Below are 27,256 nucleotides of genomic sequence, written 5' to 3' on the forward strand. Positions count from 1 at the left end.
AAATTCAGCAAATCCCACAGATTTTTGGATATGTTATATGTCTCATCAAATGTTTCCACACGAATGGACACTAAGGGCATCATCTGAATAATCTACAGATATAGATATGTAAACTTGGGCAGAATGATAAACTCTACACGGTGCATAAAGTGATCTCTTAGGCCATCATCGATGGTAGGTGAAAAGTCCTGTAAAAGCTAAATGATTTTATATTATCTTATCTTATATTTTAACGTCTCTGTAAGGATTGCCACAATAATAATCAAATAGTTATGTAAAGTGAATTCAATTTATTTACGTACGAAAAATATTTTTTTAATAGTAATGACTATTTTTCAAATGTTTGATACTTTCCCGCAGTTCTTTAATTTTTGAAAAATATTATACCATTAAAAAAAAGTATCCCTGCCTATATCCAATAGAACACAAGGCACCGCCATGGATTCACGAGGCGTTAACTTGATCGATATTTACATGAAGGGACAAGAAGATTATAGAAAATATAAAGGAATAAACGGAAAATGGCAAAAATAATAATTTCACCCAGGGTTTCTTACCTGTACTGGGAGTAGCTAGTTAAGTTGTACACTGCTAATTTGTACGATTCCCCGAAAGCGACTCGATGAATTATTCTAAATTCAGTTATTTATATGTTTATATCAACATTAATTTTCTTTAATCATATGAAATAAAATAAAATATGTTAAGATTCATTTCACAAAAGAATTTTTCCTATAAGTAAAAAGAAAAACTAACGGTGACTATTATTCTTGCTCATATTACAAAGAAAATTAAAAACCAGAAGTTTAATATAAACTCATTAAAAATTCATTTTAAATCTTTCTACACGCAAGTATAACCTTGTGCTAGTATATTTTTTAATTTAGAAGAAAAAATATTCAAAAAGATGGAGAAAAATCCTATTGCAGGTTTTCAAAATTGACCCGAGACGAAACTATACAATACTCAAAGCTTATATTTAATTTGTGAATTAAAATGGAACTCCATTCAATTAAATAAAAAATTAAACGCCAAATCTATTAATAAAAAACTAATATATTTTACATATCAAGTTTTTTTATATAAAAATATGACGAAATGTTAGTTCAACAATATTATACATTTTTCCAAATGTTGTTGAATTTATTTTTAGAGCAATTTTAAGGAAAGATTCGATCTAGACCATGCCTAATTTTTCGATCACACCCTTCCTTTAGCAACACCACCCCGTTCCCATTGTACGTACCCCTTTCTATAGTTACAACTATTATTGTACCATACCTTTATCTACCCCTGTCAGTCACTGTCTCCTCGAAAGGTCTTCTGAAGATAGAAGCCTAAAACATCCCCATCTTGAGAACACGTCACCTGCGTTAAGCCTTTTCACACAAAAGTGTATAATAAAATTATTTTATTTCTTTCTTCTCAATAAACGGATACTTTTAATATAAATAAAATATATTTATAAACACACACAAGTACATTTTCTGTTTTATTGGTTAAGATATGTACTCCCCTGTACTTTTGTATATTTAATAATAAAAAGTGATTTCTTTTCACATACCATTTAAACATATGAATAGTATTTGTCATTATCTATTTACCGTTAAATACTATACTGGAGGTCCCAATTTCGATTCTCAAAACAAGATATTTATCACCCTTATATTTATGTAATATTACCCTGGACTGGTAACTGAAGCGCAGGATTGATCAACTTGGCTTCACGTAAGGTACAGCAACCATCAAGATAACACTGCATCAATACGATGCTATGCCCTATTCACCATTGGATGCGGATAAGAGCTAGAAGAAGAAAAACATCTAGAAAGGTTATTTTGAAAACGGTTTCTGTTATTGCACCTCTAACCGCATTTATACTATTAGGTGTCGTGTTTTGAGTACATTTCATCAATTGAAATGCCCGTTTATTCTCAATATCAAAATGATTCTAATCTTATTGATACCTTAGAGAAGAGAAAATAATATTAACATGAAAATAATTTACTGGGTACATTGTTTAAGTTTTTACAAGGAAAGATGTGGTCTTATATAAATAATAACTATTTGTCAGTTGAAAAGGCGACAAGTATTACATTGGTGATAATGAAAGGAATTTCACAAGGATACAATTATATACTTCATGTAAATTTATCAAACACGTGTAGGTACTTAATAAAGCAGTAATTGGAGCCAAGAAATGTTGTTAGTAGATGTTTTCTATTACCTGAAGTACTGAAAATAAGGAAATATTTACGTTAGTGAAATAACACGTGCCAGTGTTTTATAATAATTATATTATAAACCATGAAGAGAAAACCCAAACAATCTCTACTCATTATCTTCCAAAGTATTTTCCCAATAAAATTCACGCTTTCAAAACATACATAGGGATGTCTCTTTTTAAATTATCTTCTGTTTTGCGTTGAAATATATTTTATCTAATTATTTATATATTTTAAATTTAATACGCTTAACGTAATTAACCTGTAAATTGTCAATATCCGTTACCGTCTGCTTGTTTGTAATATTGGTTCTCAAATTCACTACCATTTTCATGTTTTTTCGGAATACTTGTCAGAAGGTACTCCCTTCTTAATTATTTCTTCTCTTACGACAGATATCCTTGACACAGTGGTCGTGGATATGGATGAGTCGATATTTTGTAGATCGTTTAGGTTTCTATGATAATTTAAAAACTTATGTTGTTAAATGTTTGATATATATATTTATTGGACATACTCAAAATATTATGAATAAAATAACTGGCCAAATTATAAGTTTTATAAATCATATTTTCATCTGATTTTTAGTACGTTTCTTCAACTAAGAATTTGGGGAATCGCAAGAAGCAAAGGATGACTGAGCCTGCTTACTAATGAGGACATTTTTGGAAATAGGAGTAGAATTTATTGATGGGATACAGATGAGGTTGGCAAAAGAGGTGAGGGTGAAGAACATTTTGTTACTTTGAAAAGTAAATGTAGGAAGTTGGATAGGTAGGAGAGTGGTTATATCAAGGGCACTCGTGGTTGCATATAATTAATAACCTGTAATCGTACAAGCTTGCAAAACTTCATACTTCTAATTTGTAAGACTTCTTCAATACAAATGAAATTTTGTTCTTGAATCACTAGAACTTCACTAGAGACATCTATTGGTGAGATGTAAATAAGCTTTTTTTATTAAATGAAATTTGTTACAGAATTAACTTAATTCCCTAACATGTGCTCATATTTATACGTACTTTACACACAATAGTACTACTTGGTACAGACATGTCAGTCCTAGCGCATCCGTCGTCTCAAGGTAAATATTAACCCTTTTACCGTCATATAGCTTGCTTTCCTGCTGCTTCCGGAAAGTGTGGGTCTTCCGGCCGGACCCTTTTCCGGTTCTTGTGACAGTTGCTAATGACTTGCGGCCTTCCAAACATTTTTTTCTTACAACTGAATGGTATTTACCCGTTTGAAATTAATTTCAGTGAAAAATATGGAATATTTAATGTGTTACCAATTCGCAAAATAGTAATTAACAGCAAATAAGAAATATGTATTACTTTTGAACTATTTCCCGTGTCAAGGAAACATTTTCTATACGAAAAAAAATTATTTCGACACAAAACATGACCAAATAGTGTGATATATTTTATATCTACCCATTTCCATAAGGAATAGCTTTTTTGTACTTCGTTTCGATATTTAACGAGTTTATGGATAGTGGAAGCAGGTTGTATAACAAATTTATTGTAAAATAATCAAAGTTTTTTTATATAAAAATAAATCATATCCTGTCAATAATACTAGGAACGCTAAAATTTATACTGAAATATATTTCGCGCATAAGTAATGATCCAATTAAAACTTCCTGAACTTCGATTCTTACCCTCCTACAGGTGTTTCTTAGAAAATCGCTCATATTGTAAAGACGATCAACTGTCCTGAATTTTACGGAAAAATCGAAATAAATATACGGCAGCACTTGAATCAGCTCTTACACGGTTTAATATATATTATCAACTAATCACTTTAGAGCTTAGTTGTGCTGAGCTCCATTTCTTAATTGGGACCAACTAGTATTATAGTTCGGTTATATTCTTAATAATGACTCGTTTCAAACATACGACAGACTGATCAAAATATTAAAAAAATATTTTAATGCTTTATCAAAAGGAAATGATGAGAAACAAAAGCAATTTTTTAAATTTATTTCCGGGTACAATCTATTTTATAAACGGTAATAGACGAATTTATACTCTATCGGTTTCTAAAAAATACATTTTTCTCAATATATTTTAGAAATAACCTATTTTATCCGAAATCATAACGGGCATTTTTATAATATTTTTAAAGTTGAGTGAGATGAAATGAATACAATAAATAAAAATATGAAATGTTGGATTGTATTTATTGGGTGAAAATATTTTAACAGTACATTGAAAATAGCGTTAGTTTTGGAAGCATATCCTAAAATGTGTTTTTTCCGAAACACGAATTGGCTGTTAACCATAGACGAAATAATATGTATTTTTTACAGAATATTCTACAGAAAAATATACCAATTTTAACTCGTATATACACGTTCATTTTTATGTATGTTACTGATATTTCTTTGAATAAAATGTTTTTTAAAAAAATCATAAATCTTTTAGGTAACCAATAAACCATCACAAATAATTTTTTGAAATATATATAAATCATTGTATAGTAAGTTTTTGTAAAATATTCAATGTTATTTCTTATCTATATTTTGTACTTTATATTTTTTTCTATTTGTAAGCCGAAAGTCCAAATATTTTGGAAGGTAGGCAATTCCTACTTATCTATTTTTTTCTTGTGAACTTAAACAATTTTGTCTGTTTTGCAATTGAATTTACTAATATAACTGCTGAATTACTAATAATATAAAATCAAGCATTAATTACTAGTACGATACAAAAAAATGAATGAAGGTAGAAACGGTTTTATCCCAATTTGAACCGAAAAGATGCGTCGTGCAATGAATACGGTTTTAGTGACCGGATTACATAGATTTTATTATGTAGATCTTCCGAATGACTGAATCCTACCTACGTCAAAGACAAATAAGTAAATGTAAATATGAACCTCACATGAAATATATTTAAACATAATCAATATTATCCTATGAGTTATATCAGCGTACATGTAAGGGACAGCCTTTTAACCTTTGGATCGCTACCCATATTTGTTGCCCGCAGCTACTTTCTTTTAGCATCTTACTTAGTTTTCTGATAAATGCCGAATAATTTATGGATGTGGTCGTGTTTAGCTACAAAGCCTTCGCGAACGAAAATGGAGAACTCAATTAAACTAAAAGCATCGGGAAATTTATATAAAAACACATTCAATAGCGTTAGAAGTTTTGATGATGTTGTATACGTGTTGAATGATATTCTCAATTATTGTTTATATTTCTATTATCTAAGTCATCTAAAAATTAAAATAAAAAATGACAACATTGGATAATATTTTTTTTTTGCTATCCATAAGATAACACCTTTTATCAAGTTTTCATTTCGTATCATAACGTTTCTTTAGATTTTTTGTAAGATTTCATCGTATAACGATAGAGTAAACTATTATTCTAACCTTTTAATATTGACTTTTATATGCCGATACAGCTAGTCTTATTGTAAGTAATATCAAGTTTGCACTGCACATTAAATGCAGTGCTCTCAGCACCATCAGTGTGGATACGGGCCAAACAGAAAATAATAAAATTAATAAGATATTTCAGAATGCCAAATGAAGTCGAATCCATTTCTCACGAGGCGTTTAGAGGGGACGATCAGAGCATGGTTTAGTTTCTGGGTTTGTTCCAATATCTAGCTAGAGGTAGATACCGTTCCGAAAATCGGCAAAAAGAAAATAACCATATCTCTAATGGTCCGACCTTTTCTTTTCCTTCCTCCCCTCGCTATTTACCCTGTCAACTGTGGAGATGGAGAAACTTTAGTGAGAAAACAAAAAGTTTTGTAAAGAAACACATTGTAACGGTTCTCTCCCATTGTGGCCACCTTCGTGTACTTTTTTGTTAAAGGTAATAAAAGAAAATCAAAGACTCAATCCAACACATTTCTTATTTACCTCGGTAAATAATGTAAGTACATTCCTTGTTTTTCCAGTGATTAAAAAATGAATAAATAAGGAGAAATACTTTGTCCATTTTCCAAAAATAGAAATTTCCCAAAGCTTGAAATTGTGAAAAAGAAGTTTTCAAATTTGTTGCATCAAAACAAAATTTGATGGATAAACAAGTATTCCATCAAGGCTGTTTTTAAACAAATATTTTTCATTTATCAAATTCAAACCTAAACATTACTTTTGTCGATTTGAAAAAACAATTCCGGTAGAATTGTTTACTATGTCAGACGTTTTGAGACAAAATTCAGCCATTTTTATCTCCAACTTATATTTGTATATATTAAAAGCTTGTTTTATAATATATATAAATAATTAATACTTTGAACAAGTTGATTCTACTCCAATATTGCATAGGAGAGTAATTCAATGAGTTAAAATTAGAGTTGAAACATTATGGTAATGAAGGTTTTTAATGTATGTATGTGTGTATATATGTATGTAAACGCGTAACGAAGTTATTTCAACAAGAGCGCGTGTAAAAGTAATGTGAACAAGTTGATTGTACTCCAATACTGCATAGGAGAGTAATTCAATGAGTTAAAATTAGAGTTGAAACATTATGGTAATGAAGGTTTTTAATGTATGTATGTGTGTATATATGTATGTAAACGCGTAACGAAGTTATTTCAACAAGAGCGCGTGTAAAAGTAATGTGAACAAGTTGATTGTACTCCAATACTGCATAGGAGAGTAATTCAATGAGTTAAAATTAGAGTTGAAACATTATGGTAATGAAGGTTTTTAATGTATGTATGTGTGTATATATGTATGTAAACGCGTAACGAAGTTATTTCAACAAGAGCGCGTGTAAAAGTAATGTGAACAAGTTGATTGTACTCCAATACTGCATAGGAGAGTAATTCAATGAGTTAAAATTAGTTTTTTGATATCTCATCAAAGATGAAGAAGAATATGGAAGTCTGGGCATTTACGGGGCTTACGACCGTCATAGGCTGGTTTGAGTGATCACTTTACACACGTGTAACATTCACCAATTCTACCCATTATTGACAACCACACCACTCAAATTCTTGGAAGTTCTATATATATGAACCAATTTAGAAACCTTGTTCATGAATCACTAGAACTTCACTAGAGACATCTATTGGTGAGATGTAAAGAAGCTTTTTATTAAGCAGAAACTCTTATATTAGTATGTGAGATCCGAATCCTGGATTATAATCACTAAGATTATAATCCAGGATTATTATTATTATATTATATTATTAATTATCGATTATAAGTGATCACTCAAACCAGCCTATGACGGTCGTAAGCCCCGTAAATGCCCAGACTTCCATATTCTTCTTCATCTTTGATGAGATATCAAAAAATAATATGAAAATAACTCCTATAATTGGAGATAATCCAGATTTTGTGAACAAGTATTTGGACACACTCAAAATGTTGTAGTTAAAATTAGAGTTGAAACATTATGGTAATGAAGGTTTTTAATGTATGTATGTGTGTATATATGTATGTAAACGCGTAACGAAGTTATTTCAACAAGAGCGCGTGTAAAAGTAATGTGAAAAAGAATTGTCCCACATTATACATGTTGCCTCGCTAAACAATCTACCCGGTATAATACCATAATAAAAATTACAAGGTGGTTACATTTACAGCGATCATTACTTGTTGGAGATGCGCGTGTAATAGAATCCTTCGTGTTAGATGTAAGAGGAATATAAAATATTTATTATTATTCCTGTTTTGTAACGCGCTTCGAATAATAATTCAACCTTTGTTTTAAATGTCTGTATTAATTATTACGCGTTTCATTATTCAAATTGCGTATCGCGGTACAATCCATTCTCGATATACTCTATACAAATATATTATAATTCATCGAAACGTTTTGAATCCTCCGCGATGCGAGAGCATTTGTTCCGCTGCCAACAAAAATCACTTGGAAACGCGGATTCATCCCCCGTGATCAACAATGGACATCCAAAACTAATACATTTCCCGCTCCGATACTTCCCTTCTCCATACTTCTCCTACTCCGCCCTACTCTTCCCTCCTACACCCCTCGGCGTTCTTCCTCATTAAATAAATGCCGCTTTTATCCTGACCATTTTTCATAACGTAGAAATATGTAGGTTCTTTTTTCCCGTCCGCTTTATATTTATTTTGTTAGCTACTAAAGTATGACTTTGTAGCGGAGCGGCAACGCACAATGGTCGAAATAACAATTCTAGGTGGTCAAATCCATTTTTGGCAGTTGTCGAATATTGTTTCTTCTTTATTTCTACTAGCATACCTGTTTCAAAACGTTCGCGTCCATATTGTCATTATATTGGTCCTAATCCCTACTACATGCATCATCCCGAAAACCTTAGCACTTCTTATATACCCAATCTCATTAGCTAACCAGATTTTTTAATTAAAAAAATAATTCTTGCAGAAAATCAGTTTTATATTGCTAAAATAAATAATGTGTTAAAAAGTGTAGAAAACTTAATATAAAAAAGTCCAAATTCGGTATTTTAAAATTTGGAATTGACATTACCATACAAATTCGTAAATGATTTTTTAAAATAAAATAAGATAAATACTTAAAATAAAAGAAATCTGAATTATTTATCATTTTATATTTTTGCCCATCAAAATTGTAATTAGGAGTTTTGTGCGAACGAAGCTTCATGAATGTTGATTTGAAAGCTCAATTCAATCGGGAATTCGGAGGGTCGATCAATTTGTAAAGGAAGACTATTTGATTGATTCAAAATAAAGCATACATGAAAAGTCCATTTCTATACCATTTACGCAAATTAATCGATCACATTATTACAATACGCGTTTGGGTTACATCATATCATTTACATTTTTATTCCTACTTTGTTTTTACTTTGAATCTATTTGTAAACATTTCAAATATACATATACCATAGCATATAAATGGATTTCGGTGTAAGGCGTCATCAAATTTAAAGTTCACTAACATTTCCTTTGTTATAAAATATAACCTTTTTCTGAAAATATCCTTGCAAAGAAATAAATTTTTCTTTTCTATTCTTTTACCCAAAATGTTTTGCTATTGTTTTCTATTAAAATCATAAATAAATTATAACTTCAGGCAAAACAGTTGTCACAAGAGCATAAACCTAGTATTTAGTGGAGTTGAGTTAAAAACATATTAATGAGAATATTGAATGAAGACTGAAATACAGACGAATAAAAAAATATGTTATATTCATCCTATTTTTATGGGCCTCGTACACTAAGCAGAGTAAACCAAGTTTTTAAACCAGGATAAACGTCTTTATGCTGCGTTCATTTTTCAATTTGTTTTACGCATTATTTCGTATTTGACTTTACCTGAATATGCTAGTCTTCATTCTGTTCCGAAAAACTATCCGTGAAGTCAATTGACTGTAGTGTCTTGTTACATTCGAAATAAGTAAAACATTTAAGTATTTATGTAAAGATTACTACTCTTACAATAATGTTATCATATATAGTTATTTAAAATAAACATTGAAGATATAGAAAAATATATCATTACTTTTTTATTATCTCGTCAATGATAAATAAACGATTAGGTCATAGAAACCCCTACGAACTTGGAATTTTCTAAACAACTTCGTGTTTTAGAAAGTTTTTTGTGCAAACAAAACAGTGCCGTCATCCACTCGTCCTTGGGGTGATATTAGGAAAGTTTTTCTTGGGCGCGAGTCCTATCACCTTGTGAAGGTAGTAAGGCCTAACAAACGAATTATGTAAATACTCCTATATACTAAACTTCTGTAGCTATAACAAAGAAACATCCCTCGGCGCCAGTATTATCTGGAAGGTTAAAAAATATCAAAGTTCTAAATGTCTCTAAACCGACAAGAATAATATCAGGGGTCACATTGGTTCTTACAATTAGAAAACTCAAGTATAAAATATGAATTAAAATATTAAAATCCTATGTTATATTACAAAAGCATACTTTAATATATTGTGAGGTTTTGATAGATAAAAAATCATATTATGAGCACCGACTTTAAGGAATGTTTCAAGGTTCCAAATTATTATTATGTTTTACATATTTTAAACTAACATGTATATTGTATCAATGTACTTAAAAACATAAAAGAAAATGACAGAGAAAAGTTCACATAGTAAAAAAACATGAAAATTATTGATGTCAAAAAAATAATACTAAAAAAAAAAAACAACATAGCGAGGAATTGCTTCTATTAAGAAATCCTAAAACGAAACAATTCCACCTTTCTTGGTAGGCAATACAAACTACTCCCATAGGTATAATATTAACAACGGCAAATTGGTTCTGCATTCAGGAAGAACAAGTTTGTATTCCTCGATTCTAATAACGTTCTGAAAGAAATGAACGAGTACTTACTTTGTTAAATTTTGTATATATTAAAAGGCGATAGTCTCTCAAAATTATAAGAAGTATCGTAGCTTTATTAAGTCAGAAGTAATATCTAAGAAAATTAGTAAAAATATTCTGAGGTAACGAAATAATCTTAAACTAAACCAACCATCACGCCGCTTCTCCGCAGGGGTAGGCAGATAGAATAGAACGCCATACCACTCTGTCTTTGCAAACATTCTTCGCCTCTTCCACGTTCATGCATCTCATACATACCCACCGATTATTACGACTCCTTACCTGACCGCTTTCAAGTATTTGGCATATCTGATCGTGCCAAGTTTTTTTCGGTCTTCCTCAGCTCCCTTTTTCAATTACATTAACCGTAAAAATCTTTACCTTCTGCTGAGAGCAAAAAGACATTTTTTTGCCTATTGTGTGGTATAATAGATAGACTTAAGAGATTTTGAGCTGCAATGGCAAGACGAATGGCCATATTTTGTTATCAATGGATTTCTAGATTTACCTTCGACCCATTCTCATTGATGTTTTTACATCATAAACCAATGTTGTTAAATATCTTTCATAAATAAATACACAGAAATACAACACCGTGCTATAAAATGGGATTTCATCTTCACTGTGTTCTGTAGCGAACGGCTCGATACAATCATAACGGTGCAATTTAATTTGAATGTGGCAACCCTATTACCCTGGACCCACCTGCCTCCACTCGCCTCCGCCGGAAATCAGATATCCGCGCTCGTTTCACAAAACTTAAAACAAAGAAAGGAAAATAAAACATCATTTCGAGTCACGTGACTTTCATTAATTTGTTCTGCGAAACAAGATGGCGCTGGCGCTGCGGGAAACGGCGGGAAACCGGCTACAGATATCACCGCAGATAATAACATAAGCGTGCTCTTCTACGAGCACAGGAGGCGCGATCGAAAAGTTAACTTTTTTAAAATTAGGAATGAGTTTATTTTTGTTAGGCTCATATTTTACTTTAATATATTTTCATTTCACAGGTTAATGATATGCGTAAAATTTTAATAGTTTGAAATACCTATTTTGATTTTAAGAAAGAAAAAAAAAGTACATATTTACACACATATATATATATATATATAACGTGGTAATATTTTTCTTTTGTAAATTGCGTGTAAATAATATGTAAAGTGGGTGTATAATAATAAAATAAACAATGTGTTGCTTTGTAATTAAAGAAACGACAATAAAAGTTTATTCTTAATTAATCTTTATAATAATTTTTATATCTATCTATCTATCTATCTATCTTATTCTGACAGTTAATAATATTATCGTAAGTCTTTTGTTTTCTCCTGAGCGACGCATGCGGCATCTGGTGGTAGAACTGTTTTATGTAGGTACTTTTTGTAAGTACTTAATAAAATGTATAGGTAGGTACCTAGGTATTTTATTACATCTCCCCCCTTGGGGATGAAAATTCATATTAAAATTTTCACTCGTCCTCCGGATCATCTTCTTGTAGTGAAGGGACTGGTATAAGTTTAGTGATATGATAAAGTTTTTTTTTATTTTTTCCTCCTATCTTTTTTCCTTCTTTTTTTTTCTTTCTTTTTTTCTTTCTTGTTTTTTTTTCTTTCTTTCTTTTTTTTTTCTTTTTTTTCCGTTCTTTTTTTTCTTTCTTTTTTTTGTATTTTTTTTTTCTTCTTGACCCTTTTAAAGTAGACACAGTTTTTCTCAATCCATTTGTTTTTTTCTTTTGAATTCCTTCATTTTTATTCAGATCTCTTAAAGTATCTTCTAATATAACAACTTTTAATTGTTCATCTGCATTTTTATTCGATTCTAAAACTGGGTTCCGGCTTAGACAATCTACTTCTAAATTTTTCTTTCCTGGAGTATATTTTATTTCATCTTTCGTAGAAGTTTTTTCTACTTTATTTTTATTTTCATTTTTCAAGCACTGTTTCTGTGTTATTTGTATGTCTTCATTTTTATTCTGATCTTTTAAAATATCTTCTAATTTAACCAAATTTACAACTTTTAATTGTTCATCTGCATTTTCATTCGATTTTAATACTGGATTCCTGCTTAGACAATCTACTTCTAAATTCTTCTTTCCTGGAGTATATTTTATTTTATCTTTCGTAGAAGTTTTTTCTACTTTATTTTTATTTTCATTTTTCAAGCACTGTTTCTGTGTTATTTGTATGTCTTCATTTTTATTCTGATCTTTTAAAATATCTTCTAATTTAACCAAATTTACAACTTTTAATTGTTCATTTGCATTTTCCTTCGATTCTATTACTGGATTCCTGCTCACACAATCTGCTTCGAAATTCTTCTTTTCTGGAGTATATTTTATTTTATATTTTGTAGAAATTTTTTTCACATGATTTTTATTTTTAATTTTATCACTAGTTCTTAAATTTCCACGTCTTCTTTGATTATCTTCTAATCGTTTTCTTTGATCATCTTCTAATTTTTCTCTCTCACTCCGAACATATTGTAGTAATTGTTTTAATACATCTAATGTTTCATAATCCATTTCCAATTAACGAAATTGTCGTTTTATAACGTGGTAATATTTTTCTTTTGTAAATTGCGTGTAAATAATATGTAAAGTGGGTGTATAATAATAAAATAAACAATGTGTTGCTTTGTAATTAAAGAAACGACAATAAAAGTTTATTCTTAATTAATCTTTATAATAATTTTTATATCTATCTATCTATCTATCTATCTTATTCTGACAGTTAATAATATTATCGTAAGTCTTTTGTTTTCTCCTGAGCGACGCATGCGGCATCTGGTGGTAGAACTGTTTTATGTAGGTACTTTTTGTAAGTACTTAATAAAATGTATAGGTAGGTACCTAGGTATTTTATTACATATATATATATATATATATATATATATATATATATATATATATATATATATATATATATATATATATATATATATATATATATATATATTGTATATGTATGTGTCTGTGTGTGTATAGAAAAAAAAATTGATCTAAGAGTACTTGTATTATATTTAGAAGTATTTTGAAGGGAACTTTATGCATATGAGAACAAAAGCAGAGTATACAGAGTATATAGTAAAGTCAGAGTATACTCGTACAAGCCATACATATATGATCAATCATGACGTATGCGATGGAGTCGAGAGGCGACACCATCAGAGACAAAAACCTACTCGGAACATCGGAAAAATTTTAAGGGCTATCATAGAGAGGACAGATTTTGAAACGAAGATTAGGCGGGCCTGTGAGATCGAAGATGTCATACGATGGAGTAGAGAAAGAAACGAGATACCACCGGGTCACCGCCTTCCGGAAGACCATCAAAGAGATGGAAGGATAACTGGGCGTCAACATCACAGGAAGAGTCACTTTAAAAAAAATAGATTTTCAGATCTAATTATAGAATAGAAAAATGATGAAGAAGAAGAAAATTTCGGAAACTTTTTAATCGAACCTTTTATCCGGCACAGGGAATAATATGTTATACATATATACACATAGCGATATGTTCCGTAAACGAACTAATTTGATTTAAAGGTTGATTATAAATGCAAAAGGGAAGGCTCCGAGGGAGACATTTATACTCATTTTACAGGAGCATCAATTCGCGTGGGCTCAAATTAACCTTCATTCGTCACAAATAATTCAATTATTATTTCTTATGCCTAAAAGATTCAAACTTCACTGTATGTGAGGAGTAATATATTTTTTAGGTTAAATAGATGTCACGCCTAAAGAAATTTATTTCATTACCTAGATGGTGCGTAGGGCACTTTATCTGACACGGTATTATTTCCAGTCCTGGGGTTGTTTATCTTGGATTGGAATAAACTTGACGTAATTGAAACTCGAGATGGTAAAGAAAACGGAGAAGCAATAGTAAGGTAGAAAAAGAAGAATAGCATCAAGGGTTAGGACATTCGAAGTTACATACCCGTACTCAGTACAGAAGCGTACGTCCGTATTTATGTATTTAAACACTCTAAAATTATTGTTAGAATTTTTATGCTGGCATTTTTGAAGCATCTTTTAACCAAACATCGTAAATTATATTTTTGTTTTTGAAAATATATTTGAATAAAAATTAAGGATATAAATACAAGTCTCTAAATAGAAGCTAAACGCTCAAGACACGACTTTAGGGTCATGACCCTATTTAAAAATCCCATTAATACTTGATATTATAATGAAGATCCCATACAAAAATAGGCGAATCCTATCCCCTTACATCGAAAATCGTAATTTTTCTACTAAATTACTGCCGCTCAGTACCCATCCTATTTGTATTGCGTTTTTTTTTAAATAATCGTTAGCCTCTTGTATATAATATGTAAATATATTTATTTATGTTTTTTTTACTCATTTTTGTCAAAAGAATGGTTTGTACATAACATTTCATGCAAATAATAAAATATTTTTCTATTTTAATTCTTCTTATATTGAAAATTAGTTCCATAGTTTTTCACAACATTTTGGGTATGTCTAAATCCTTGTTTTTAAATCCATAGTTTAGAAATTAATTTATTACTTTTCATGTAGGTTTATCCTCGAATACCACATAAAAGATATTTTGAATGCTTATTTGTTGAAAAGTTCAAAAACAGTCCTTATATCTAATAATAAACCATTTCGTACTTCAAAAGCCTTTGATGAAATAATGTTTAAATCTTCTTATAATCTCATAAATCATATGATTTCATTTGGAGTCCCCAATTCAAAATATTCATATTTAAATACTTGATCCGTAGGTACCTAAATTAGTATTTCTTAAGTCTTCACCTGAGTGGAGATCTATCCTTAATCGCATACAAGTCAATTTCGTTGTTATTCTGGTATCGTATTTTTTACTTAGCTAATTTTGTTCTTCAGTAAGCAATAAACTTATAGCTTTTTTAACAGTATGAATTTAAACAATCAAAAGAAATAACTGTTAAAAAATAAAGGTTGAGGCTCAAACGTTGATATTCAGAACGCGAAAGGCCGCACTAGAGGTCGGACGTCTTCTCGCGCGCAATTTTTGTTTTGAATATTATATTACTTTTGTTTTGAATTCCGAAATTGTAAATGGTTATTTTTTGTATTTTTGTACATTTATAATTTTAATTAAAGATAGTTCACATTGAAATGTCTGTGAAAAATATATTATTTTTATCACGACAGGTACTAGGATTACTCATCTTATGTATATGGGTGTTGTATTAGGAGTATAAGAGGTACTATAAATGGGCTCGGTAGGATTATGGATCGTTCCTTAAACTAGTTGTAGAGTTTGGATAAATCAGCGAAGCACTTAAGTACATATTAATAATAATTCCGTTCAATTAGTGTCTCAAGACTCAGTCTAATGGTAAGTCTAATCTGGCGTGTAATCCTTTAGTCGTGTTACCTCAGCACAACAGTTCGCGTAGGCAGGCTCCACCTCGTACCTGTCTGTGGTACACAGGTACGCAACGTATTAGGGCCAATACGAAAGTATTCATCGTATCGTCCCTGTTCAGGCAATCACTTAGAGAGATTACATAGTTGCGAAATCACACATCAGATATTCCACTGCGAAAATATAAAATTATATTTATATATTTTCCAATGTACGTATTTGATTTTTTATCAACAAATAATACCAAAACTGATGTGAAATTGTCTGAGAATTGATTTTAAGTGAAAAATAAAAAGTTCAAATATGTATAATTTTACCTCTTCTTCTATTTTCTACTTTTAAAAAAATGGGTATCTTCATTACTATATGGATAGCTACCGGTTTCAAGGCACCACATCATATTGACGTGATGTTTAAAATTGATGTCTAATTATACAATGACACGTCTTGGGTTTCAGATTGAAGCTGTCGTAAATTAAGGACACTTTATGATATATGGTAAAGGAAACGGGAACGGAAGAGGTATAGTGAGTAGTAATAGGAGAATAGCAGCCATCACTTGGAATTCCATAAACGTGCTCGTACTAACTTGTGTAACTTGGATACAAGTAAACTAATTCCAAATGCTTAGGTCATAAGGTTTATTTGAGTTGAGACGATATACAATTGTATATTTGTCCGCCTCCGTGGTGTAATGGTCAGCGTGTTTAGCTACCGTGATGGAGGTCCCGGGTTCGATTCCCAAGGGGGGGTTAAAATAAATATTAGCGATTTAACACTGTAATATTTATTTACTATTACCGTGGACTGGTTCCTGAAGCGCATGAGCGATCATCTTGCCTTCATGTAAATAATGATCAAGATAACACTGCGTCAATTTGATGCAGTGCCCTATGCACCATTAGGTGCGGATAAGGGTTATAATAATATTTTTTTTGTATTGTACTTTAATTTATATATGTATAATTAATGTAATTGGGGATTATTGGATATATAATTGGCAGATAATCTGTCAATTGTAAAGGTCTTCCTGAAATTAGGTCTCAATATAATCCAATTAGGTTCTAGATAATATGTTTATTACGATCGAATACAATCTCATATATCAATGTGAATGCTCTTTTTTTTACTTGCCTTAGGAAAACCAACAGTAAATACAAAACTAAGTAAAAATAACAGTAAGAGAAGAGCCAATTCGAGGTTATCACAAATAATAAAAATAATTGTACGAATGGCAGAAGTCAACTTGTACATATAACTTATTTGAATAATTTATTTGGTATTTTTTTAATGAAGCATAATGTTTTTTTCCATATTGCTTTGCATTTTAATGTTGTCTTTAGTTTGTACAAACACGAAGAGTATGAAGTAAATGGTTAATGCTTAAGACTGCAGGAGGCATATTACTATAGGTATGTTAATACTTGGGTACCAATTCAAATAATATATTGAACCGAATGATCTTTTAAGATTTAAAAATGGCAATTTCGTTTTCTTTCTTATTGATCAAAATAAATTTTCAAGACAGATAGTATAATTGCAAAGATTTTCGGTATTATTTTGTTCTCAAAAAGGCAATTTGATCATTCCTGCGTTTAAAGTACTAATCCAGGCAGATATAAAATATCACTTGAGTGATACAGAATTTGACTTATCAATATGGTTTCTTAACGGACTCATAAACTTAATAGTTACCTGACTCGGGGTATTACTATAATGCTAATCCATATGATTATTTTTTTGATTTGCCGTTTTCTCGGTTTTTCCCATTCTCAGATCCTGCGGCAAATTCATTGAAGTCTTGTTTCTAAACCTAACCAGGAAGTACATATTGCAGAAAACAAAAATTAAATATAATACTGAAACATAATTAAGTCCGTAAGTCCACCCCGAGGCCACACAAGGGAGGGCGACTGTGATAGGGGATAAAAGTATGCCATTGGACTATTAATAAATAATGTAATAACGATTTCCGGTAAATGATTTTTATTTTATTCATTGAAAGAAGTCTCTCAGATTATACCAAATTTACGTACTTACCACGTGACTGCGAAAACTTTTATTATCATTTAATACTTATATTACAGATTTTAAGGTGTTTGAAACAAATTCTCTAATTTTATGAAAGTATATTAGCTGGAATAACTATTAGAATAAGAAGAAAACAAATTATGCGGTATTCTGAATGCAGGAAAATATTTTTATTGTGTACAATATTTTTCTAAATAATTGGACTAAGTTTGAGTAAAAACAAATAGTTGAAATATTAACTATCTTCGTCGATATTGTTTCGAAGCGTAATTAAATTATATTGCCAGTGAAATTGTTTCGTGTGTTATTATAGTTACGGTTTATACTGCACGTAAGTTGTTGTACGAGCAATGTAACCAATACTTTGTTTGTGTGCAACATGATCCTATTATTAGTTGCATTTCTGCAACATCGGAGATGAGGTATCACAAGTAACCCGGCTACAATACAAGTGTAACAATTGCATCGCAGACCCTTTGTTATTTCACAGAGCTTATCTTGTATACGGAGGCGAGGGATCAAATCAAGCACTGCTTCCTTCCGTACCGACAACTATACACGAGACCCTCGATAAGGAACATTTTTCCGAAGGAATATTTTCCGGAACCTGAACTAATATCCTGTCCGGTAATTGGATTATCTTGAGAAAGATTTCTGTTTCTCGAATCAAGGGTCTAATAATTATTTTAAAAGCGAGATAACGTTGATTTTATTTTTTCATATTGAAATTGAATATGAAATTGAATGAATTATTTTTTCATAAAATGTTTTTGTAAAATTAGATAAGCGAGAATGTTTTCAAGAAAGAATCAAATAAATAACACAAACTTTTTATTTCCATTTTTTTAATGAATTTGCAGTAACGTTTTTTTTTAACTTTCAACAAATGAGCAAACAATAAGCAAAATAAATACCTAATATTTTATTGAGAGACGTATACATCAATAAATTATAACCATAAAAAACATTATATCAGCTTCCTGTGTGTGTGGAACAAAGTGTAGAGGATTTCCGCTAAGTGGAGGTTCTTCTGTCAGTTCCTTTGTGTTTTCCCAAGTCAGGCTTGTGTATTGTAGTTCAGGTGAGAACTACCAACGACATTAGCATCGGACGTTCTGGGCGGCTGGAACTTGATACATTGTAAAATAAATAGGCATTTAAAATCTCCCGAAGCATGCAAAGTCTAGCCCAATGAATCGTCATTTGCTCGCTTCATCCTAAAATATGTATTGAAAACTATGTTTCTCATAGATCTAACATCTTATAGAGCGTATCTCGTATGTACTCGTGTGTGTCAGTAACTTAAAGCTACCCTTTCACGGAATGTACTCGTATAAAGGATATGCCTGCTTTTGAATTCGATCAAACAATTAATTAATTTCTACCTCTGTATATGAGTGTATAATAATCTATAATAGGATTTAACTGGCAAAAAGTAATATACCTTTTGTCGAAAAGGGTATCAACTTTTTTATTTTTAAATGCAAAACCATGATTTTTTCTGATTTTGAAAATGTTAGATTATGTACGCTCCAATGTGATTTGAAACAGTATCAATACACAGCTGATTTAACCAAAAAACTGGAAAACTTAGTTCAATATATATTACATTGAAATATAGGTAATCCATTCCAAGGAGGATTGAGAGAAAGTTAATTTTGATTAATTTGTTTTGTACGTAAAAATAAGATTGTTTTTCTTCAAAGTTTGCATTTTTGATATAATAATATTTACGAAAAATATACATAGATGTCAAACAACAATATGAAATTTGTATTCTACGAATACTAGTAAGTACATTTAAGTTAAGTAAAACTGTGAGAATAAAGTTTTTTAAAATAACAAGAATTGTTATATTTGCAAACAGCCTTATTGTCTATCAAAGGAAATTTTTAAATTAATAATAAAATTTTTGGTCAAACTCAATCATTAGTTAAACCTATGATTTTATAGTATGCAACTCAATAAATTGTAATTATTGACTTATTCCACTCTTAAGTTGATCCGTCTCGAGTGTGATGTTTGTATGTGTCAATGTGTTAAATATAAATACATATTATGCGCGTATGTATGTGTTTTATACCCAATTATACTAAAATCGACAAGCTGTGTCGGTAATCATTTATGAGGGATTAATGTGCTTTGTTCTAAACGCTTTACTCAAATTGCAAACTCAATCACAATGACGTCTACCCTATCTAACTGCTTATTCAATGGATGAATGAGTAAACTACCAATAATATAATATATCTCGGTACATAATGTACTGAACATAATTTGTTACCTTGAATTTTCTATAAAAATAAGGTTTTACACCATTACTGAAGTAAAATTAAATGTTAAATTTTATTGGATTTTAAACCTTTTTAAAAAATCGAATAATTGATGTAGAGCATGATTTTTTTCTGTAACTCATTACTTATGTGACACCTAATTTTGCAAGGGTTAGGATGACAATGCAGCTACAGTATGAAATATGAGGGTTGCTGAATTTACTGAAACGAAAACCACCCTCTCGAATTCCGTCAAAATAATGACGTCGGCAAATTCCACTACGTAAAGAAGATTTTGTTTTCACTTTCGATTTCGTAATTAATTAAGTTATTGACAGATTGCGATTATTAAGTTACAGAACTTTTGCTATTATTATTGGAATGGTGAATTGCTTACCCACTTACCACGATTATATTTATGGTATGAAGAGCGATCTAACTGTTTATTGATACCCGAAAATTGATGTCAAAAATTCAACTCAACTTGGAATACATGCCTGGGTAGGAAGTTTAAAAACAAGGAAAATTAGTAGTCAGAGCATTTACGGGTCTTACAACCTGATACCTACCATACGTTCAATTGCCACTAACGCCTACTTATATATTTACTTTCAATTTATTTTAACTTTTTAAAAATAACACCATTTTAACACATTTATAGTTCTTCATCATAAATCTTACTGCACTTCGCGAAAATACCTTTACCGACTGTAAATGAGTTAAAGATTCTATTTTATACATCTTTGTAATTAGTTGAGTCACGAATATTAGCAGCATTTTACTACTTTTTCTATTATGTAAAACTATACTTATAAATCTTTTACTTTCACATGTTTTTGTTTTATGTAAAATTTACTTCACCATAATAAATAAACAGGGCATAATTGTTTTGTATTATAAAGGGGAGATATTTCTAGCTTTCTTGGAAAATTACTCGCTTGTAATTTTTGACCCTTTTAAAGAAGAATATTAAATTATAATACTCACCAGTATTTTTAATCGTTACATAAACCAAACCCAACAATCTCAATTTATACAAAATATAAATTTGAAAACATAAAGTCGAAATATAAACCTTCTGAGATTCGAAGCGGAATATTATTTTATTGTACAAATAGACAATTTTGAAATACAAACATTGGGAGACAACGAGAAGATGGAGTAAACGCAACGGAATAGCTTTCTGTTTGATCATTTCTATTCTGGATACTCTGAGGGGCGAGGGCTAGGGGTAGGTTAAGGGAGGGGAGTGAGGAGGAGTATCCTTCCCTGCAGATTAAAATAAATTTAATTTAATTAATGCTGTAATGAAAGCCTTCAAAGTCACCCCACGCTTCGGTGAAACATTAAATTTTCCGCCGGTAAAAATACCTACAGGCTCTTTATTTTGCACGAATTCAAGTTATTAGGTAGGCACAATTCTTTCCCCTGCCTTATTATTTAAGGCATTCTTGTGTTTATTCGCATTCTTAATGTATTTTTAAAATGTTTTCATTAGATACTGAAGCTTTTTTTACCTGAAAAAATGAGTTTAAAATATTAGTGCTTTCACACAAACATCATTTTTACATTAGGCAGAGAATCTCATAGTCTGTAATATGATGACTCGAAGCCCACAGTTTGAATCTGAGTTGTGCAAGCGAGTTTCTTGCAAGATATCGCCTGGGGTCCTTTTATAAGCCATACACGCTGAATAGAACCGAAAAAAGTCAAGGAATTCAAATAGTTTTGTAATCAGTATAGTGATTGGATTACGTCCAAAAAATTTAATGTAAACGAATTAAATTTTCTTCCCGTATAAAAATGCTAAAGTTACTAGATCGAGAGTTTTTTGGGAAGCTTTTCTCATTTGTATTGCTGGCACTGCCAAGGAAACATTAGTTCTCAGATTCGATGTGTGGAAGGAAAAGCTGTTCAAAATATGAAATTTCGAATGTATTCTTTGGATTTTTACTACTCAATTAAACACAATTTTAATGATATAAGACTATATAATCAATGAAAAATGAGTTTTGAACTGCGTGACATAAAACGTTTTTATTTTTCTTTTTATTGTGAAAACATAAATATCATTATCATTCATGGGAAAATTGCTTAAAAATAATCTTACAAAGAAACCCGGAAACAATGTTTCCGCTGAAATAAAATAATACTTATTGAGGAATAATACTATAGTTTGGAATTAATTTTGTTGTAGGTTTGCAACAAGATCTTCGGGAACGCCTCAGCACTCGCCAAGCACAAACTAACTCACAGTGACGAGAGGAAGTACGGCTGTCCCGTCTGTGCCAAAGCCTTCAAAAGACAAGACCACCTGTAAGTTAACTTACCAATCTTCATTTTTTTAATGATAGTAAATGATGAAATTATGTTTTTTTTAAACAAAATTCTTTCAATCGCATCTATGATCAGTCATTGCAAAGTTAGCTTAAATGTCAGTTAGTGACCGCCAATGTACGATGTACGTATTTAGAAAATGTACTATTTTTTTTTGTCGAATATTGCGGTCAATAAAACTAGAAGGCGATAACATCTCCCTATTTTAAAATATCGATTTTTCAAAGTCATATTAAAGAAGTAAGTAATATATTGCCATAAATAAAATGAGAAGTGTTTTATTGTATATTGGATCTTATTGTCACTTTTGTGTGTTCTCTTTCCTCCCGCCCTCCATCTTTTGCCTATTTTGTGTTATTTATCTATTTTGTATGAGATCTAACTCTGTGTAATTTTATCATCCATCATCCCTTTGTTAAGAACGAGGCCGCCTACAAAAAGTGGATTAACATAAATAAATTCCTTTGGAAGCTTACGAGTATTGGATTTTTTCAGCCTCTCTTCTGGATAAATACATTAATGTCATCTTCCCATACACTTTCTGAGAGAGTAACACCATTAATCAAGCTGAAAGACGCTCTATTTTGAGAGATACGTACAAATATTATATGACGTATAAAAATATCCAAGCTTCAAATGCAATTACTAAATATTTGCATTTGCCTCGCAAGTTTAATGCAATTATTCTCCTCTCGTTAGATGTTGGCAGTGGTGCACAACATTTTCAATAATTACGCAAAGTTCCACATTTTCCATAAGTGAACTTCTATTTTTCAAAATTGATTTTTTGCATTAATATTAATTATAACTTACATATTATTCTGTGTTATATAAATAGGAGAACAAAGGTTTAAAGTAATCGAAAAGAAGCATTTAAAGTACAGTAAAATATGATCTAGTGTTTATTAGGAACATTTATGAAAAATTAATACTACAATTACCTACTTAAGTACTGAGCGTCCCTAAAGTGGTATTGAAAAAATCCATATAAACAGAAGATAAACCTATTCTCATTCCTGTATCCTACCCTCATCACGTTAAATCAAAACTTTTGTATTACCATCGTTTTGAGTATAATGTTCATATTAATCCAATCTGTTTCGCTTCGTTTAGTGAAATTTTCAACGACAGTCAGTAGAAATTGAAGATAACTTTATAAATTGGTATTTTCTCTATGTTTTTATTCGTCACATTGTTTTTTTTATGTTTTTTATATTTAGTCAAAATAATAATTATTTATTTACGTTTTTATGACCATTTTTAGACAGTTAAAAATATTTAGATAAATGTGAAAATTGCGAAAATACATATATAGCACAATGACAGCTTAAATATGAGTAACATATCAGTAGGTATTGCATATCTCTACTATTTTTTTGTTATGTTAAAAATAATCGTTAACTTCTTTTATAGAATAGACCTAATAGAGAATTACGTGTAACACAAAAAATATAAATTTATTCTACAATGACAAACATAAAAATACTCTAACCGTCAAATAAATATCAAACTTTTATCGTTGCAAATTAATGAGCATGTGAAAATATTATTACATATATTATTAGTATATATTTTTTGAATAGTCTCAATTGTTTTTTTTGAATTCTATAAGATGAGCCATACGCGGCCCGCGGACTACGAGTTGTGCATGACTGGGTTAGAAGGATTTAACAGTTCGCCCGTAGAATTACAACCCGATTCCGAAAATTGAATGGATTTCGTAAAGTAAATACATTACGTTCCCACTGCGTCGCTTTGATCTCTATTTTATTTTTCATTCCTGTGCCCAGTTTGCTTAACTTTATTTCAGTTTGTTTTTATACAATAGCTTTTTCCTAATATTTGAGTTCAGCTTGTTAACTACACATTTTTATAGATCAATAGTTTTACAGGTATATTTACGAGTAGCTTGGTCCGGACTCTTCGAAGTTGATACTTTGTATGATTATTTTTTTTATTATTCGTATTATTCAATTTCTTGTTTATAGTATATAATATAATGGTTTCATTAATTGATTCGGCAGTCAATTTGTGGTATAATCTATCCATTTTCAAACACCGTACGGTGTTTGAAAATGATGTGGAATGCATCAAAACATATGTTACAACAGGTTTGAAGAAATAGTGGTATATATTAAGTAAAAAATAAATTTAAAAAAATTAATAGATCTATAGTCTCATTGTATGAGTATTCCTTGAAACATAACTCATATTGTAAAATTTTACTAAACTTTGGTATGGCTTTTAAATGATATATGATACACAATCCATTGCATCGATTTATATACCCAAACATTATTTGTTATACATTAATTAAAAGAAAAGCAATAAAAGTTGCTGAATCAAAGGGATATAAATTATAAAGTATGTAAGAGTGTTGTTTGTTTGTTTTCAGTAACGGACACATGTTGACTCATCGCAACAAGAAACCATTCGAGTGTAGAGCTGAGGGCTGTGGAAAGTCATACTGTGATGCCAGGTCTCTTCGGAGGCATGCGGAGAATCATCATGGAGCACCAGGTACTTGCGCAACCTTTTATAGTCTTACCAAAACAAAGTTTATAGTATGGTACCAAAAACCGCAATCGTCTAAATCTAAATGTTATCTTTACACCAGTTGAAATACTGTACTTATATTAAGTGCGGATCCTTAAAATAATTATTTTTTGGACGTCGACTAACTTGCATACAATTTAACTGAAAACTTATTGTCGTGATCTACAATAGTACACTGAACTGATTATATAACTCTTTAAGAAGTATTTACGTTTTCAAGTGACAATAATATATACCTGAAAAAAGGATCCTTTGGAAATGTTTTTGTTCCCGATATCTTCAATTCCATGAACTTATTTTTCTACAGCTTATTTGTCATGTTTTTTTATATCAAAAAAATATTGAAGATACTGGAATTTTGTTTTTAAACATTTTTTTTGTTTGTTAGCATCAGGCAACGCTTCATCTCCTCAAGGCGGATCTTGCATCCAGTTCGCCGGGGGCGGAAGTGCGGGGAGCGCGGGGAGCGCGGGTAGTGCGGGAAGCGGGGGGAGCACGGGGAGTGGAGGGGGGACCGGAGCGGCTGCCGCGGCGACCGGAGCCGCGGCGGGGAGTAAGGAAGGCGGGAGCAGTCCAGCTAGCTCCAAAGGAGGCAGTCCCAAAGGAAACAGTCCACTACCGTCCCATAAGGTTTGGATACAATTTTAGAGAAAAATTCTAAACAACGAAAATTGTTTGTCACCCTTTTTTACAAAACCTTCTCTGAATCTTTAAAATTGTTCTAACGTGTTGATTTTTTTTCTCATATTTCTTTAACTTCTTTTTACCGTAACATTTACTTTTGCCTCACATTCTGTGGTACTTCTTAAATTAGACCACATTCTAAATAAGAATAAATATTTCAAACCATTGCGCATTGGTATGTATAGCAGTCCAATGAATTCGAAGTAAAAATTTTAATCTAAATCCAGCCATCTAATATCTCCTATCAACGGCAGGTTTCATATATTATTATTATTTGGATTCTGAAATTTGTCGGAGATGGTTTAGAATCATGAATGTGACACTCTTTTCATATCAATCATTCCTTAGATTATTTTTACCTTACCTTGCATGAACAACTTAGATATTTAGGTTTTTATCGAAAGCATTGACAATAAATATGAAAATATTATGAAAGGAACTATGTCAAAATTTACATTTTCAACAGTCCTCTAAGCCAAGCAGTGAATCATCCCCTGGCCACCAGCGGGCGCCCAACGGACCCTCACGCAGCGGCAGTACCAACGCCTCCCCCGCGCGGGCCTCGACTGGACACAGCGCGCACGGCGGATCCAGCAAGCAGGCTGCCCCCCGCTCCGCGGGCAGTGGTGGGGGCAGTGGTGGGGGCAGCGGTGGGGGCAGCGGTGGGGGCAGCTCGGCGGGAGTGGGGAGAGTCGCGCCACCCAACCAGCAGCCGCGGCCCGCGGGGGGCACCAAGCCGCCAGTGGTCAAGGAAGAAGGAAACTCTCCACCGAGACCGCACAGACCTTTCGCTCTGCAGCGGCCGCCTAGAACGTGGAACATGCAGGTACGATTATTTATTTGATATAACACTTCAAGTAGTGCATCATCAGATAAAAATACACAAAATTATACCCTGTCAATCCAGGATAAGTCCATCCACAACCGTATTGTTGCAGAGACTAGCTGGAGAGACAAGACTTATCATCTTTGAGAAGGGCTGAATGATTAGTTATTCGGTATTTTCGTATTACCTCAGTATTTTCATAAAAATAATAATTTTGGAAAATTTATACAGTGCCATTTTCGTAAAATATAACCTCACGGGTGCTTCGCTGTGATATTATATTACATATTATTTATTATTGGACTAAACCAAATGAAAGTTAAGCTTAACATTTCATTCAGTAGTGGCAGACTATCTTGTCAAATATGTTGCATCTAGTACTAGACTTGGGTCTGTTAGGGTCGCATGGCTATCGAACGTACCTTTAAGATGTTTAAAAAATATAGTAACGTAATATAAAGGTAATACTTATATATTTAAAATCAACAGGATTTAAGTTTTAAAAAAAAAACAAAACTTTTATTACTTACTTAATTACTTAACACTTTGTGCAAAAATATTAGGCACAATAAAATTTAAAAAAAAACGAAGTGACTGTTTTTATTTTTTATTTTTTTGAAGCGGGTTTAAACATGACCAGCAGCTAAAACAGTGTCAGT

At 31.2% G+C, this 27,256-nt stretch overlaps 1 protein-coding gene across 4 annotated transcripts in view; it reads left to right on the forward strand.

Annotated features, from left to right (window-relative positions):
* Window positions 1-27,256, forward strand: part of LOC148310829 (uncharacterized) — a 252,951-nt gene that overhangs the window by 194,800 nt on the left and 30,895 nt on the right. For all 4 annotated transcript variants that reach the window (XM_088257843.1, XM_088257842.1, XM_088257845.1 and 1 more), the window contains exons 7-10: window positions 22,392-22,510; window positions 24,927-25,051; window positions 25,476-25,717; window positions 26,238-26,597. In XM_088257843.1, coding sequence (XP_088113969.1) covers window positions 22,392-22,510; window positions 24,927-25,051; window positions 25,476-25,717; window positions 26,238-26,597 — 846 coding nt within the window. The remainder of the gene's footprint in view (window positions 1-22,391; window positions 22,511-24,926; window positions 25,052-25,475; window positions 25,718-26,237; window positions 26,598-27,256) is intronic.

This window comes from Brachycentrus maculatus, unplaced genomic scaffold, assembly GCF_059751285.1.
Source record: "Brachycentrus maculatus isolate JH-2025_06_01 unplaced genomic scaffold, ASM5975128v1 h1tg000087l, whole genome shotgun sequence".
NCBI classification, from domain to species: Eukaryota; Metazoa; Arthropoda; class Insecta; order Trichoptera; family Brachycentridae; genus Brachycentrus; species Brachycentrus maculatus.